This window comes from Cavia porcellus, unplaced genomic scaffold, assembly GCF_034190915.1.
Source record: "Cavia porcellus strain 051 isolate PalLab524CR breed Dunkin Hartley unplaced genomic scaffold, mCavPor4.1 scaffold_29, whole genome shotgun sequence".
In the NCBI taxonomy this organism is placed as follows: Eukaryota; Metazoa; Chordata; class Mammalia; order Rodentia; family Caviidae; genus Cavia; species Cavia porcellus.
Genome location: NW_026947512.1, coordinates 21,262,498 through 21,277,741, shown reverse-complemented (window position 1 = coordinate 21,277,741; position 15,244 = coordinate 21,262,498). Strand labels below are relative to the sequence as shown.

Sequence of the window (15,244 nt, the reverse complement as noted above, 5' to 3'; positions counted from 1 at the left end):
CAGACACTAAACTGCATTTTATAGTAACAGCTTTAGAACTGTCCGATGCTTGCAAGCAAGTGACACAATTCACTGAAGAGCATACTACCCAGTGTATCTGGCTTCAAGTTTCTTAAGTTACAAAAGTGCGTGGCAGAAAGATAAGGTGACAAGCTGGTGGCCAATTGAGAGAACAAGTGGTTACACTAGGGACAGGGTGTGTCCTGCGCTCCCGACCCTCGACGAGATCTTGAGCCTGCCAGGTAAGGTCTTGGCACTCAGTAACTTGCACAGCCAAACCAAGATGGCGCACAGCATCAAAGCTGCTCCCTCGTCACGTGCCAGTGCCCGGGGGCAGGAGGCGGGGCCTCAGGAGAGGTGGCCAGGTCCCGCCCTCGGGGGCGGGGCCAGGCTGTCTGCGGAGGAAGGGGGCGGGGCCTTGAGGCCGGGCGCTAGGGCGGCGGAGGTTTCGGCTGCCTCGGCTGGCGTTCGGCTCTCTAGGACCTGTCGCACTGCTCGGGTCGGGGGCAGCTCCCTGTTGTCTCCGAGCAGAGCTGCTTGCTGCTGGGCCTTCAGCGACTGCAAGCAGGTGAGCATTCAGAGGCCGACCTGGGGGAAGATGCCTCTTTTCCCCAGCTCTAGCGCCCTGCACAGTTTGGGGAGGGTCTCTGTCTATCGCGCCTTAAGAGACATTCTCATTTTATTCTGTGTTTCTGGCCGTGTTTAGACACTGCTAGCTCCCTGCCCCTCGCCAGCCTTGCAGTGCCCTGTGCCCTTGGGGATGAAAGTGAGGGTGATGCCCGATTTGCAGGGAGGGCATGGAGTTCGCTCTCAGCTCCTTCGGCTTCGCGGGAGGGGGTGATCTGGCTCGTCTCCTGGTGGGAACTGGGTGTACTGCGCCCCCGTTTCCCCCAAGACGAGTCAGAAGAAAAAGCTCCTCTGGCTCACTCTAGGACCGACTCTACTCCTTTGGGCAAGCGCTACTGAGGTGTTGAGGTGTGTGTGGTTTCTAGGGGTCTTAACCCTTCCTGCTTGCTACATTACACCCCTTGTTACTGCCTCCTGTTAGCTCTTTATTCCTGGAACTCCCAGCTTAAGTCTGTGCCAGAGATGTCCCTATCTCCGCAGTGCCAGGGCGGTGGGGTGGAAGGAGCGGCCACTGGAGGCCTGGTGGGGGTGGGGATAAGGGTGGGCACAACAGGAAAAGACAGCTGGAATGGAGAGATTCCTAACTGGGAGGGTGAGAAAGGGGAGCTGACTTTTGGTCATGCAGTAGGGAATGGTTTCCAGTAGAGATCTTGAGGTTCCAATGGTGGGTAGGCAGAGAGGTCGGGCTGGAGGACTTGGAAATGTGGTGTGGGTGGTTTTCTCTGAGAAGGAGGAGTGATCCAGGACAAAGTGGCACTAGATGCTGATGTCACCTTTGAGAGAGATGTACTGGTAGTATTCCTTAGGAAGGTAGGAGACTTGAAGCTCTATGAGGAAAGCAAGAGCTTAAGGAGGAGGTTTTGGGTAGCAAGGAGATCCTTTCCTGGTGTGACTGAAGGGGCTCCCCTCCCCCCCCAGGAGCTCGTTTTTGAGGTCCTGCAGCTCTTTCCAGAGTTGTTAGAGTTGATTCACTTAGTACTGTGTTCAACATCCACCCAGCATTTATTGGGTCCCTACTCTTTTCCAGAGACCGTGATGCATGCTTGGTCTTCTGAAGGTAAGTTAGGGTCAAGAAACTGTTGGAAGATACCCTTAGTAGGCACACATAAGAGGCACTCTGTTAACATTCTCTCCACCTACACACAAATTAGTGACATTGCTACTGGATTAGCAAAAGAAAGTTTTAACTTGATTCTAGCCCATGTAGTGCCTACCACTGACTGACTAACCACGTAGTCCCCAGGAAGCTTGCCTTAGCAAAATGACAGTCTGAATGATTTCTCTTGGTTATTTCCTGATTGTGTCCTGAGGAGGACAGCAGTGGTAGCTCAGGGTAATGAGGGGATGGATCGCACAGTGATTATTGGGGCTCAAGAATGCACTGGACACAGAGGGAGACACCATCTCTGGAAGATGAAGGAGTATGGGGGCAGGGCATGGGAGGGAGCTTCATCCTGTGGGCTTTGGGGCTGTGCTGCCGAGCCAGTCATGATGTCATGTGTGAGGCCTGGCTGCTGGGTTGTAGAGAAGGGACTGATTGGAGGGGCAGGGCAAGGCAGGGCAGGCTGGGTCTCCTTAGATTTAGGAAGAGTTATCAGGGATCGCTGGGGGTCCTTTCTGATCATCCAAAACTAGCAGAGCTGGAGCTGGGGACAAGATGAGTATGGAGCTGTGGTGGCAATGAGTCAGAGTGAAGACTGGGAGTGGGGATCATTCTAAGATGCAGGGTAGGGCTGGGGTTGTAGCTCAGTGGTAGATGCTTTGTCTAGCCTGTCTTCTTCAATCCTCAGTGCTGAAAAACAAAACACAAAACCACAAGTAAATAAATACCACCACCACGCACACAGAGATGCACAAAACCTTCAAACAAGATGTGAGCAACTAATTGTGGCCTTCTTATGCCAGGATACTCTCCCTGGAGCCCTAGGCTCTATTATGTTGAGTACAAGGTGTGGTGGCCAAGTGGGTACGTGCGTGCAAGAGTGCGTGCATGCAAGCGTGTGTGCATGAGGCGGGGTGTGCCAAGGGGAGGAGTTACTGAGGAGCAGGCAAGATTAAAACAATGCAAGCTGCTCCAGAGTCTGGGTCCCAGGTAGGGAATTAGGAGAAATGGAGGGGAAGGAGTGGGGTCAGGGGAAAGACTAAGTGTGTATTGCAGTCACACAAAGACACCATCTGTGCCCTCTTTGGCCTGCTAGCTCACTGACCTATAATTAGCTCTAGAGCCTACTGTGCTGGCTCACAGGAGTGTGGCTTTTCGGGTGGCCAGCAGGATAAAAGGACTCAGATGGGCCATGATGCTATGCTGAGCAACACATGCCCACCACCGTGGCCTCTGAGTACTGCATTCCAGAAAAGGTTGCTTCTAGGTGACTGTCAGCATTTGTTGTTCGGGAGGGGACCTGAGGGAATTGAGAATGTCACTGGGGTGGGCTGGTGGGAGAAATAGCAGCAGGACAAGGAGCTCCAAGCAAGGCTGGTATGAGACTCAGGATAGTCAGAGCCTGAGGACCCCTCTGTTGTCCTTACCTGGTGGCTGCTAGCTGTACACGCGTGACTGCTACCCAGAGACCTTGAGTGCTGCAGGCCTGAGACTTCCTGCAGGTGTCTTTTGTCTCTCTAGAAGTCAGCTGTAGCACAGCTCTGCTTTTCCCATGGGGACTGAGAAGCCTTGACTGGAGCATCTTCATTCTGAGGGTACTGGAGGAGAAACTGCTCCCAGTTAATTCAATTGGTCATACTCCAACTGACGCTTGGTACTGACCCACCAGGCAGGGCTGGAGACTCAAGAATTGGTTACATGCTATTCTGTATTACTTTTGAACAACTGCATGTGTGTCTGTGTTCTCTCAAGTCACCTGTGAACTTCCTGAAGGTTGAAACGTGTCTCTTGTATGTCTTGTGTATCTGTAACAGTACTGGGTTGGTGGAAATCACTCAGTGAGTGAGTGTTCGATTGAATTGAAGAGGTTCTGGTCCCCTGAGTTCCTTGAAGCAGGACGTCCTTGCAACTAGAAATATTTACCCTGAAGCATAGAAGCCTCTGTAGACCCAGTCCACAGATTCTGTCTGTGGTAGTAAACAAAGTGAAAATTCCTCAATCCCTCACAAAACATGATCTCTGGCTTTAGGTTTATAACCGTAAACAATACTATGAATGCATAAATTATGTACATTCTTTGTATAAATATACAAACATGTAATGCATATATCAGCAGGCAGTCGTGAGTTTGATCCCTGGTACCGATAAAAATGAGAAAGACAAAAAAAAAAAAAATAGCATGTCCTATGTAGTTTTGTAGTTAAGTGTCAGATGAAATTGCTGGTTTTTTGTTGCTTCTTTTGCTTAGCTAGAAGATTGAATTCTTGTAAATTAAATGTATATCTGAAAAACTTCCTTCGAGTGATCAAACTTTCCTCATTTCGTTGTGAGTTCTTTGCCTAAAGGGCAAAGGGAACTTTGTGCTGGGCTGTTGGATGGGTGGGCAGATGGGGAAGGGACCGTGTAGTCCCAGGTAGTGGTTGGCTGGGGGTGGTGGCTGGATGATGAAGTCCTTGGAAGCTGCTTCGGAAGAGAGCTCTCCCTTGTTTGGCTAAGAGAAGCACTGCTGAGAGTAGAGGCCTGGGAGGGAGGCCAGGCCCAAGGGTTGGCCTGCAATGTTCTAAGAGCGTAGGAATTCTGAGAGATGCAGGAGCGACTCCTGCTATTTCTCAATTTCTCATAGGCAAGGTGCCTTGGGCCTGGGAGATCCTGTAGAGAGAGAGAGAGAGAGAGAGAGAGAGAGAGAGAGAGAGAGAGAGAAAGTGTGTGTGTGTGTGTGTGTGTGTGTGTGTGTGTGTGTGTGTGTGTGTGTGCCGGGCTCAGTTCCATGATCTCCACTCACACCACATCAGCTGTGGAGTGCCTGAAAGTTTTGGCCCTATCTAGGGCAGAGCACCCCATCCCCTTTCATCCTCATACTCCGCCCCCACCAGGCATTCCTGCTCGGACTCAAGACCATCAGTTCACTTGCATGGTCACCACGGCTACATGCACACGCTCTCATGGGCCTCCTGGGCACTTCGGAGCACATATGATTTCATAACTCCCAGATGCATGTGCACACACTCACTTTCACAAACATGCACACTCACATGCATCTTCACGTACACAGTCATATGCAGTTATGAGCCCTCATACAGAATTACCAACACACACATCACACTTTTCACCTCTGCATACGCCCACTCACTTTCAAGCACACACACAGGACTCTGTTTTCACAACCACACTCTACACACAACCTCTGTCCCTCTTCCACAGCCACACACACACATAGATTCTCGTGACTGCACACTTAGGTGACCCCCTACATTCTCTTTTTCACAAACACGCACTCTTGTGACCACATACATGTGTGCACTTTTTGTGATGCCTGCATTTCCCAGAGCACTTCTGTACTCTGACCTTTTCATGCCCTGGCACCTGGCAGCACTCTGGCCAGTACTATTTTCTCTTGCGTGCTCCCCAGTCTCATGGCTGATCTACTAACGCAGTGACTTCTAAGATTGTTTTTTGGCCATCAAAGGACCCTGTTTAATATTTGTCCCACACAGACTCCTGGTTTTGAAAGATTTTTATTCTCCAAATGTACCACACTTAGTACTTTGTTTTTCCTTTGGCCAGTGTTACTTGAGGCCATTAATTAGTTAATTGATTAGTAGAAGACGGCTTGGGATACTGTGCTCAGTAAGGTTAGTAAAAGCTGCTTGTTATGTTCAGTGGTGCCACCTTAGATGCTGGTTTGGATGAGTAGACTCTTCATGAGACAGCTGGATTGTGGAAAATGACTGGTGGGTCCTGGTATCACCTATCTGGCCTTCCCAAAAGAAAGCAAAAGGGGACACAAACTTAAGTATTTCTATAAAAAGTATTTAAGGGATTCTCTCTCTTTCTCTCTGTGTCTGTCTCTCTCTTTGTCTATCTGTCTCTCTGCTTCTCTCTCTCTCTCTCTCTCTCTCTCTCTCTCTCTCTCTCTCTCTCTCTCTCTCCTGCCAGCACTGGGGATTGAACTCAGGGTTTTTACACTGAGCTGCATCCATACATCTACGCCATCTCCAACCCTCTTAACCTTTTTTAAGGGTCTCTCTGTTAGCCTAACCTGGAATTTGAAGTTGGAATTCTCCTGCCTCAGCCTCCCAGAATGCTGGAGAGAATGCTGGAGTTTTTGTAAACTGAGAATCCTTTTATACTAACGAAACCTTAATCAGATGTCCTGTAAAACCAATAGATATGGAGTTTTTGTGATCAAGTTGATGAGACTAAGGAAAGAAGAGACCCGGTCCTTGAGACTTATTACACCATTTTCTCCTTCCTTTCGCCCAGTCAGCCCCTGAAGGAACTCTGTCATAAAGCTGAGTTTGTAATCTCTGAAGTTTAGAGGGAGCTGTGACAGCTGTAATTTATGTGTGACTGAAGAGGAATTATTTTGGAGGTACATAGAGGCTTGTAGCCATCCCTTTTCCACTAGTATCTGACATTAGTCTTCTTGGGGTAGCGATAGTTAGGGTGACCATACTGCCACATGTGTCCAGGACAGATGTGTGGTCCCAGGTGACTGTCAGCGTAACCACCTTTCAATCTCAGAGGGGCCAGGCTGGATAGTAGATTGTATACTCACCTAAGCGCAAGGCTGAACCTTGAGAAGAGGCAGCCCTCAACTCCAGGGCAGCTAGAGAGCTGTGCTTCACAGGCTCAGGCCCCCAGGAACCCTTCCTGTGCCCTCTGAGAAGGTGCCTGGTGTTACAGGACTGTGGGCTGTAGTTGGCAGCTGGTGCCAACCTGTGCCTGGCCTGCATGTGCTGCTTCTCAGAACTGCTTCTTGCTCTTGCTCTCTCTGTTGCGCCTCATGACGACCTGTGAGTTTGCTGGAGTGTGTTATGTGTTGCAGCCCTCATTTCCCGCCTCTGCAGGCTGCAGCTGGAAAGGCTGAGTCTCGCTGCTGGTCTTGAAGGAGGCCCCGAGGACTGGGTGCCTTTGTGGCTAGCTGGGAGGAACTCTAAATAGAATTTGTTTAAGATTTGACTCTCTGGGAATGGATTCCTGTAGCTAGATGGATTCTTTATTTTCTTGCTGCATTTAGAGTGGGCCCAGCCTTGAGGGCTGTGGAGCGGGCTTAGCCTTCAGCTGCTGTGAGTTAGCAGAAGGCATGTGTGTCCATCCACTGGGCACCAGTCCCAACACTTCTGCCTGGTAACGCTGCTTATCCTCCTGCCACCTATCTGAGGTGGGGGCTGTTGATCACTCCTGTTTCACAGAAGGGGAACCCAGAAAGTTTGAGTGTCTTCCCAGGGAGGAGCCTGGGTGTACACCCATGCGCCTGTGCCAGAATCTGTCTTTCAATACTGGAGTGGCCACCAGCTTGCTTCCAAGAAGATATAGCTTTTGGAGGGCGAGTTAAGTGACCCTGCTCCCAGGCCTGGAGCCAGGCCTTCCTATTTTGGAGTTCTGCTTTGAAGTCAGCTAGGGATGGACTTTCCAGAAATCACTCTCGATGTCACACATATGCACTCAGTTCCATTCAGGTTAGGATCTGTGTTGGAGCATCCAGAGCCAAGTAGGATGTGGTTCTTACTGCAGATGAGGTGATGTGAAGTAAGCCTAGTGCCAGAAAGAAGCGCACCCACAGGGCCGCCCTGAGTCAACGAAGGGCAAATTTTACTTATTGGAGGAAATCAGAAGAGGCTCCATGGGGGAAGTGGTGCCTGAGAGGAGCTTAGAATGGCGATCTGGGTTCACTGGAGAGACAGAGGAGATGAGGGTCAGGCAAAGTGATGTACAGAAGGCTGTGATCAGGAGTGAGCTCTGGGAGCAAGAGAGGGAGTGGGACTAGGGGTGGGGCAGGGGCTGAGTGGGGCTTTTGGAGGAGAGTTTGAGTGGAGATTGGGGTTCTTAGGGTGCTGAGCTGGACAGGGGAGGAAAAGAAGCATCTTTAGGGTGAGAGGAAAGGTGTGCAGCTAGGGGTATGGCGCGAGGAGGTGGGAGTGGGGGGTGTCTTCAGTGTGCCTGAGGGTAGCGTGTGAAAACCCACAGGAAGCCAGGAGCAGTGACCAGAAGGAAGTCCACCTCAGTCTCTGCCTGCAGGAATGTGGACAGGTATGGGGGACCCAGGGAGGCAGCTTGCACTTGGGGGAGGAGTGTAAGTACGGAGCTAGCCAGGAGCTGAGGGAGAGATGTGGGTGAGTGGTGGATGGGGTTATGGAGATAAGTTGCTGTTAGTGGAGAAGTGGCCAGTGGTGACCTTGATGGTTCTCAGCAGAAAGGCTGCCAGGCTTGAGGAGCAGAGGCAAAGCGAGCGCCAAGATGGCCTGTCCCCAGACTGCCATCACCTGGTGAGAGTGGAAAGGGCTAGAGCCCAGGTGCTTTGGTTCCTTGGAGGAGACGGGATGCCGGGATGCCGTCTTCACTTTTCCTCTTCCGCTACCCTCACCTCTCTTTGGAGGCAGATGGAAGACGTGAACACAGCTTCCTCTTTTACTAGCTGTGGAGATTTGCACAGTTCTCACGTCTGTGAATGGGGAGGGTTATATCCTCCTCCTAAGGAATCTTGAGGATTAAAATCAGTTTGTACCTTTCAGCTGACCATGCAGTCCTAGGCATGTGGTAAATATTGGTAAATGACAACAGCTACCCGAATCATTCTTGTTTTCCTGGACGGACCCCCCCCCCCCCATTTCTTCAGGCCCTAGCCTTCCTGTAGTTGAGAGCTGTATGACCCTCCCCTCTTTCCCTCAGCTCTGAAGAGGTTCCCACCTCAAGTTCCCTTTGTCCAGCTCATGGCCACTCAGATTTGAATGCAGTCCCCAGCGCTTTGGCCTAGCCCTGCAGCCTTGGCCTTGCTGAGCTGGCTCGCAGTGGTGGGGCTGGCCATCTGGTAGGACAGTGGGGAGCCAGGCCTGTGTGTGTATGACCAGCTGGAGCATCAGACCCAAGTATTCATCCTTCCTGTTTGTTAGGAAAAGATAGGGATGTCTTTGGGAAACCAAAGAGGCCTGTGAGTTCTCCTTTCTGTGTTTTAAAAACCAGAGGCCTACTTTTTCTCTGGCCCCTCCTTACACTGTCTCTCACACGCACCCACTCACTCTTGAGCCTCCTCCGCTGTTTCACAGTCCTCTGGGCAAAGCCCCTTGCAAATGCTTGCTGGAGGTGGGAAGGCTCACAGCTTTCACCTCTGAATCAGGACCTGGGAGTGTTACTTAGAGTTGTGCAGGGAGTCAAGGTGGCTTCTGCTAGGCTCAGATGATAATTATGCTATTTAAAGACACCCTGGGAGCCAGAAGGAACCAGGTGTCCCCCTGTGGCTGTCCTTGGGCTCCCGTCTGTTCACTGGCTTGTGTGGTGGACAGGGGCAGAGCAGGAGGTCCTAGGTGGTCATCTGTCTGGCCTCTCTGTCAGGGTGTATCTTCAACCAGTTCTCCATGCCATTTGGCCAGAAGGGGACTTACTACATGGCATTAGGTTTGGAGGCAGGCTGGGAAAGGCCTGGCAGCCCCAAAGCCAGCTGCTCCATTGCCAAAATGACCAGGAGGATTTGAAGAAGCCAAGTTGGATCACATGGCCAGCACCTTACCGAGGGCAGCCTGGTCTCCCCTCCTGAGAACTTTCCCAGGCCCTTTCCTATTGGGAGCTTTAAAAGCTGCATCCTCAGCCTGTTTTTGCCAACAAGAAGGGAAAATCATCCCTCCCCCACCATCAGAGGGTGCATTCTACTTTTCTGAGCTCTGCTCTTCCATGATCTCATCCCTGTAAGGCAGGCAAGGCCGGGGTTGTGGGTTCCAGCAAAGGTCTCAGTTGTGGTGATGAGTCCAAGGTGATCTGTCTGGTTTTGGCAGAACTGCAGCCCAGATCTAAGGCCCGGCTGTGGGCCTTTCCTTTGTGAGCACTGCGGACTGCCTGCAAATCTACTGGGCTGAGGTCATTTCCAGGTTCCTGGACTTTTGAGCACACTACAAGATCTCCACAGGGCTGCTCCTGCCACAAGGGGCCCTTCCTGGCCTGGTCTCCTCTTCTGGTCCTTCCCTTCTTTTTGATATGAGTGAGTGAGTGGAGGAATAGAAAGAATATAGGCCCAGTTCTTGATGAGTTTGGAGCATCCAGGGCAAAAGGGCCTGGGCACCACGGGTGAGCAAAGAGGAGGAAGCATGTTCTTAGCATCAGTGAGGTGGCTGCTCTAACCAGACTGGGGTGGCAGGCCCTTCTCTCCCCTCCAAGCTGCTCTATGGGGAGAGGAGATGGCAGGGGAGTGTGTGCTGCTCCGGCAGCAGCAGGAGCTGGGAGGAAGGTGGGGTGCAGACAGGGGCTCTGCCTTTCACCTTGGTAACTTTTCAGGGTCCTGACTCCATGATGGGTCACTAACTTGGCAGAGGGATCTTCATAATCAGAGCTTGTGTCCAGTTTCTGTGGCTGGGGGCATGTTCATGGCCACACGTATGTGCCCTAGGTCTCTTGTGTTCCTGTGTCTGCATCTGTGTGTGTGCGCACATGTGCTGGCTTGAGTCACAGGCCCCTCTGCAAATGTGAGTGTGAGCTCTGGAATCTCCCAACTGGAACTCTAGCTTTCATCTGATCCAGGCCCCACATTCCTCCCTGCCTCCTCCTTACTACCCTGTGCTGTTTAGAGCCTCAGGACTCTGGGGGAGGGGCTGAGGAATAAGAGGTGGGGGCCTCTTCTTCTGCTGGCCTCAGGCCTGCCACTGTGCTCCTCACCTTGAACTGGGTCCTTGAACTGTCCTGCCCAGCTTGTCCTCATTCCTGAGGTGGACAGTGGCTGCCCCTGTGTCTTGAGAGGGGAGAGGGAGAGGAAGGAAGGAAGGAAAGCTCCATTGTGGAGGTTTCCAGTACACTGCTGGGGGTGTCACACCCCTTCAGAGCTCTGCAGCAACAGGGAGCCCTGCTGGGAAACTAGCGGTGGGCTGGAAATTAGAAGCTGATGTGGGCAGAGAAATCCCGATGCTTTCTCCTTTTGCCTTCCTTGTTCTGATCACTGGGCCTCCCTGTGCCAGGCACCAGGCATCACTAGAGCCAGGCTGTGCACAAGTTGACCATGGTGGCTGGTGACTTCTGGCAGGGCTAGTGATGATGATTACCTGGAGAGAGAAGATGCCCAGCCATGAGCAGGTGGCCTCACTTCTGTCCCCCTTGATGGGTTTCAGAAGTGGGGAATGACTTCAACCAGTGCCTCCCCTTCGAATTATGGGCAACGTATCAGGTCAGAGTTGTCTGCCTGCCTCAGTGCCCAGCCCGTGCCCTTCCAGGGCCTTAGACATATGCTAGTGGTCAGGGCAGGAACTGCTCTGCCCCTCTTTCTGTGGCGCCCCACCAGGCGCCCCACCCACTAAGCCTTTTAATGCCCTCAGCACTTGCCTTGGCTTGAGTGTGCAGGTGAGGGGTGTAGGCACCCAGCGAGACTCTGTTTCCTCCCCTCTCACCCTCCGGTCTCAGCAGGACTCTGGGCAGCCAGCCGGCTGCTCCCCTAGCTGACTGAATCATTTCTATATTTGGCCAGCGAGCCACGTGGGTGGGGGAACCACTGCCGCTGCACCTCTGACAGCTGCGGGGGGCGGGGGCAGGGGCTGGGCAGTGGGCGTGTGCGTTCCTTGGGGGCGCTAAGGAGGCCGGGTGGGTGGGAGTGAATGGGCCGGAGAAGGGACTCGCGCCGCCGCCCCCCTCCCCATCCTCCTCTGTTCCGGCGCACTGTCGGCCTGCTTGGCCCCACCCCACCTCCTGCCCTTCTCCCTTCCCTTCACGGGTCCTCAGAGGCACTCTCTTCTTCCACAGACCACACCGCCCTCCGGAAACGATGGGTGTCGCTAGACCCAGCTGGGACTCCGCCAGGCTCCGGGGCTCAGTCTGAGGGCCTTCTCCGAGGCCTGCTCTCCTTGTCTGTCATGGCCACACTCCGATGCTGCCCGCCGGTCTGGGCACACAGGGCACCCAGTCCCAGCCCTGAGGGGTTAAGCCAGGCTTTCTGGCTCCATTCCATCGGGGAACTGCAGGCCCCAGGCTTCTTTCAGAGCAAGAGCAACTGATGGCATGGGAGAAGCCCCTGCCCGCCTGTGCACTCTCCTGGCACTGCCCACTCTGAGACCCATGCACAGGGTCCTCCTGCAGGTGCCAACCCCGTGAGTCCCTCCCCGTCCCCGAACGCTGAGAAGGCCCTGCCCACCCCCACCATGTGTGAGGTGATGCCCACAATCAATGAGGGGGACCCCCTGGGACCCCCGCATGGCGCCGATGCAGACGCCAACTTTGAGCAGCTTATGGTGAACATGTTGGATGAGCGGGAGAAGTTGCTGGAGTCGCTTCGGGAGAGTCAGGAAACCTTGGCAGCCACGCAGAGCCGGCTCCAGGACGCCCTGCATGAGCGGGACCAGCTCCAGCGCCACCTTAACTCCGCCCTCCCCCAGGTAAGGCGCCTCCTTCAGCCCCTCCCCTCAGCCTCTGTTGGGCCCTCAGCTCATCTGCATATATTATTTGCATATAAATACGGGAACTCACGTTTATGCTCCATCTTCCTGCGTAAATCATTCCCTGTTACCCTCCAAGCTCCTCAGCCTGGAATTGGCTTAGCTTGGTAAAACATGGGCGCTGAGCTTTGAAGCAGGAGGAAAATCCAGTTGTATTTTCCAACTGCCAGTGATGCCAGACTGCCAGTAGGTGGCACACTAGACCAGAAAGAAATCAGTTCTGCCCGCTCCCCATCCCAGGCCCTGGTTTTTTTTTTTTTTTTGTTGTTTGTCTTTTTTGTTTTTTATCGCTACCAGGGATCGAACTCACGACTGCCTCCTTGCAAGGCAGGCGCTTATGCCGCTGAGCTAAATCCCCAGCCCCTAAGGCCCTGTTCTTGGAGGTGGTGGATGGGGTAGGGAAAAATAACGGAAGGCGGAAGTGAGAGGTCCTTAGAAATTATCTGGTCCATCTTCCCTGTCTCACAAATGAAAAGCAAGAGCACATGTCAATTACAGGCAGAAGCAAGGTATCTTAACTCCCTCTTTCTTGCTCCTCAATGGCTCTGCTACTGTGAGGTAGAAAACTGCATGTTTTCTACGGACTGAGCGCTCTGTGTGGATTATCTTCCCAAATTCCCACAGCGAGGAAGTTGGTAGCATTATCACTATCTATCATCTTGTTTTAAAATCAAGAAAGTAAAGTTTGGGGAGACCAGTCAGTTGCTTGTGACTGCATTTGGTAGGTGGTTGAAAGAGAGTTGAACTCTGAAGAGCAGCATCTTGCCCCCCAATATATTTGACCACGTTGGCCCAGGAAGCAGGCAGATGTTGCTTCTTCTGTATCCCCTTTGGCAGATATGTCAGGCAAAATGTGTGCTCTGAGGATGGAGAATGGAGCAGGAGTTTGAGTTCTTCTAGTGCTTGTGAGAGAAGGTGTGAGCCCTGCCTGGTTAGTGAGGCCCTGGGTAGGGTGTGGATAGTCTGTCTGTAAGCACAGGGCTCAGAGTGACCGCCTGGACTTAGGAGAAAGATGAGCACTAACCCCAGGCACTGGCCACCTGCATGGCCCACCCTGAGTTGATGAGGGTGCTAGGATCGGGGAGCACCTGAGGAGTAATGGGAGATCCAAGGATGGGCCTTTGTGGGTGATGAGGGAGGAGTCATGTGAGGCCTTCTCAATAGGAATATGGAGCCTTTATGAAAAGTGGGGATGGGCAGATGGACCCCATCTGCCTCTCTTCGAACACCCCCTGAATGTGCCCCTGGGATGATTGAGTTCCAAGGAGCTCAGAGACCAGGAAGGAGACTCAGGACCCAGATGACTAAGGGAGAATGCAGAAGATAAGAGGTGCAAAGGGTGCTTAACACAGCAGCACTGATAAAAAATAGCTGTTTGACAGGTGCCTGCTAAGTGCTTTCTGTACTTTGGGATCATTTAATCCTTACAGCAGTGCCTAGAGAGAGTCTGTGTTACAGGTCAGAGAACTGACTTCAGAGAGGCTAGGTAATTTGTTCAAAATCAGGTACCTAACAAGGATGATTCCAGATCTTCATGGAAGCTTCACAAGGGCAGAGATTGTATCTTTCTTGTCATTATATCCTTGGTCACCAGTACAGTACCTGATACTCATACATACTTGTGGTTGAATGGCAGACTCAAACTGGTTTCAAATTTCCTTTCTTCCTTCCTTTCTTCCTACCTACATCCCTTCCTTCCTTCCTTCCTTGCTTCCTTCTTTCCTTCCTTTCTCTTTTTCTTTTTGAGACAGGGTCTCGTTATGCACTTCAGGCTGCCCTTGAACTCACTGTAGTCCAGGCTGGCCTAGAACTCTCGGCAGTCCTCCTGCTTCAACCTCCCAAGTGCTGAGATTACAGGTGTGGCCCACCACACCTGGCCTGAATTGGATTTCAAGGGAAGAAGGGAGGCTTCCACGGGGGAGTCTAGGAAGGTCCCTAGGAGGCTGGCCTGTTGGTGATGTGCTTTGGGAGGAATCTGCTCCATTCAGGTAGCAGAGAGGGTTGGGCTCTGCAAAGAGAGAGAGCCCACCCTGATTGGGAAGGCTTGCTGGTGTTTGCAAATAGGCAAGTGACCCAGGTCAGCTGGGTCTTCGAGTGGAAAGGAGCCATGAGACAGAAATTTCAAAATGAGGGTGAGAAATGCAAAGTGTGATTGAAAAGCACAGTACATGTTTAAATTTTTTTTAGAAAAATTATCTCAGAAAAAGACACATTGTCATTAACCGCCCCCCCCCCCAAATACTTTTCCTCATTTTAAGCCCTGCCTTTCTGTTGGATGCACTCAGCAGCCGCGTTCACTGAATTTTGGTCACATCTTACAAGGATGTGATCCTCATGAAAGAGGACTGCCAGAACTGTTTCGGGAAGTGGCAGGAATGATGGGATAAGTATGCTCAAAGTGAGGGGCAGGATTTTGAGGAGGAGGGATTAATAGCAACGTGGGGTTGTTTTTCTGTAATAATTTTTAAAAAATGTAACATTCACTGTGTGTTTTGATTGTACCACATGTGTGTTTAATTTTGTGGAGAGCGTTGTAAATTGGGAGGTCAGCAGTCTGTCAGATGGGTTGGAGCTGGGGAAGAAGAGGCCAGGCATCCTGAGGTGGAAAGACCAAGCTGCTCCTGGGGCTGAGGTGGGAGGGTGCGGTAATCACAGCCCTTTGTGTCATGGTATAGGACTGGGAACAGGCTGAGTCCCATCTCTGGGTACAAGTATACATGCTTGTGTGTGAGTAAGCATGTGAGTTTGTGTATGTGTGCGCACACATGTGTATGAAAGTGTGACTGTGTATGTCTGTGTGTGAGCTGAGGCTTCAGGACCAGATTTCTGCTTCCAGGGTGTGAAATGCTGGACTTCAGCTCCTTTGGTCTTGGCTTTGATAGAAGGACAGTAATCCGGGAATGAGGCCAGAGGTTCTTGGTTCCTTTTGCTCTGGCTTCTCTGGTCCTTTATCCCTTCACACAATCCCTGTTTCCTCTTATGTGGTCCAGAGTGATAAAGAAGGCTGCTTTGAGAATTCATCCTCCGGTGATGGACTTCGGGTGTACAAGGAGAGCTGTAGTGAGGAGCAGGGCTGCAGCTTCTGTTCGGTCTCTCTTAGACCTTGACAACC

At 52.0% G+C, this 15,244-nt stretch overlaps 1 protein-coding gene and 1 long non-coding RNA gene across 7 annotated transcripts in view; one reads left to right on the top strand and one right to left on the bottom strand.

The window, feature by feature from the left end:
* The first annotated feature begins 405 nt into the window (after nt 1-405).
* Nucleotides 406-15,244, top strand: part of Ppfia4 (PTPRF interacting protein alpha 4) — a 47,874-nt gene continuing 33,035 nt past the window's right edge. For 5 of the 6 annotated variants that reach the window (XR_002792454.2, XR_001202370.3, XR_001202369.3 and 2 more), the window contains exons 1-2: nt 406-568; nt 11,444-12,072. Coding sequence is in view for 2 of the 6 variants with exons in the window: in XM_023567146.2 (XP_023422914.2) it covers nt 11,839-12,072 (234 nt within the window). In the remaining 4 variants the exon portion in view is untranslated. The remainder of the gene's footprint in view (nt 569-11,443; nt 12,073-15,244) is intronic. The other variant, XR_216386.4, reaches the window with a different exon arrangement.
* LOC106028752 (uncharacterized) lies at nt 5,229-12,429 on the bottom strand. The gene is made up of 5 exons (XR_001202371.3): nt 12,164-12,429; nt 10,373-10,752; nt 7,996-8,147; nt 6,288-7,404; nt 5,229-5,486 (listed from the first exon to the last, which is right to left on the bottom strand). It is a non-coding gene; the product is annotated as an uncharacterized LOC106028752 (long non-coding RNA).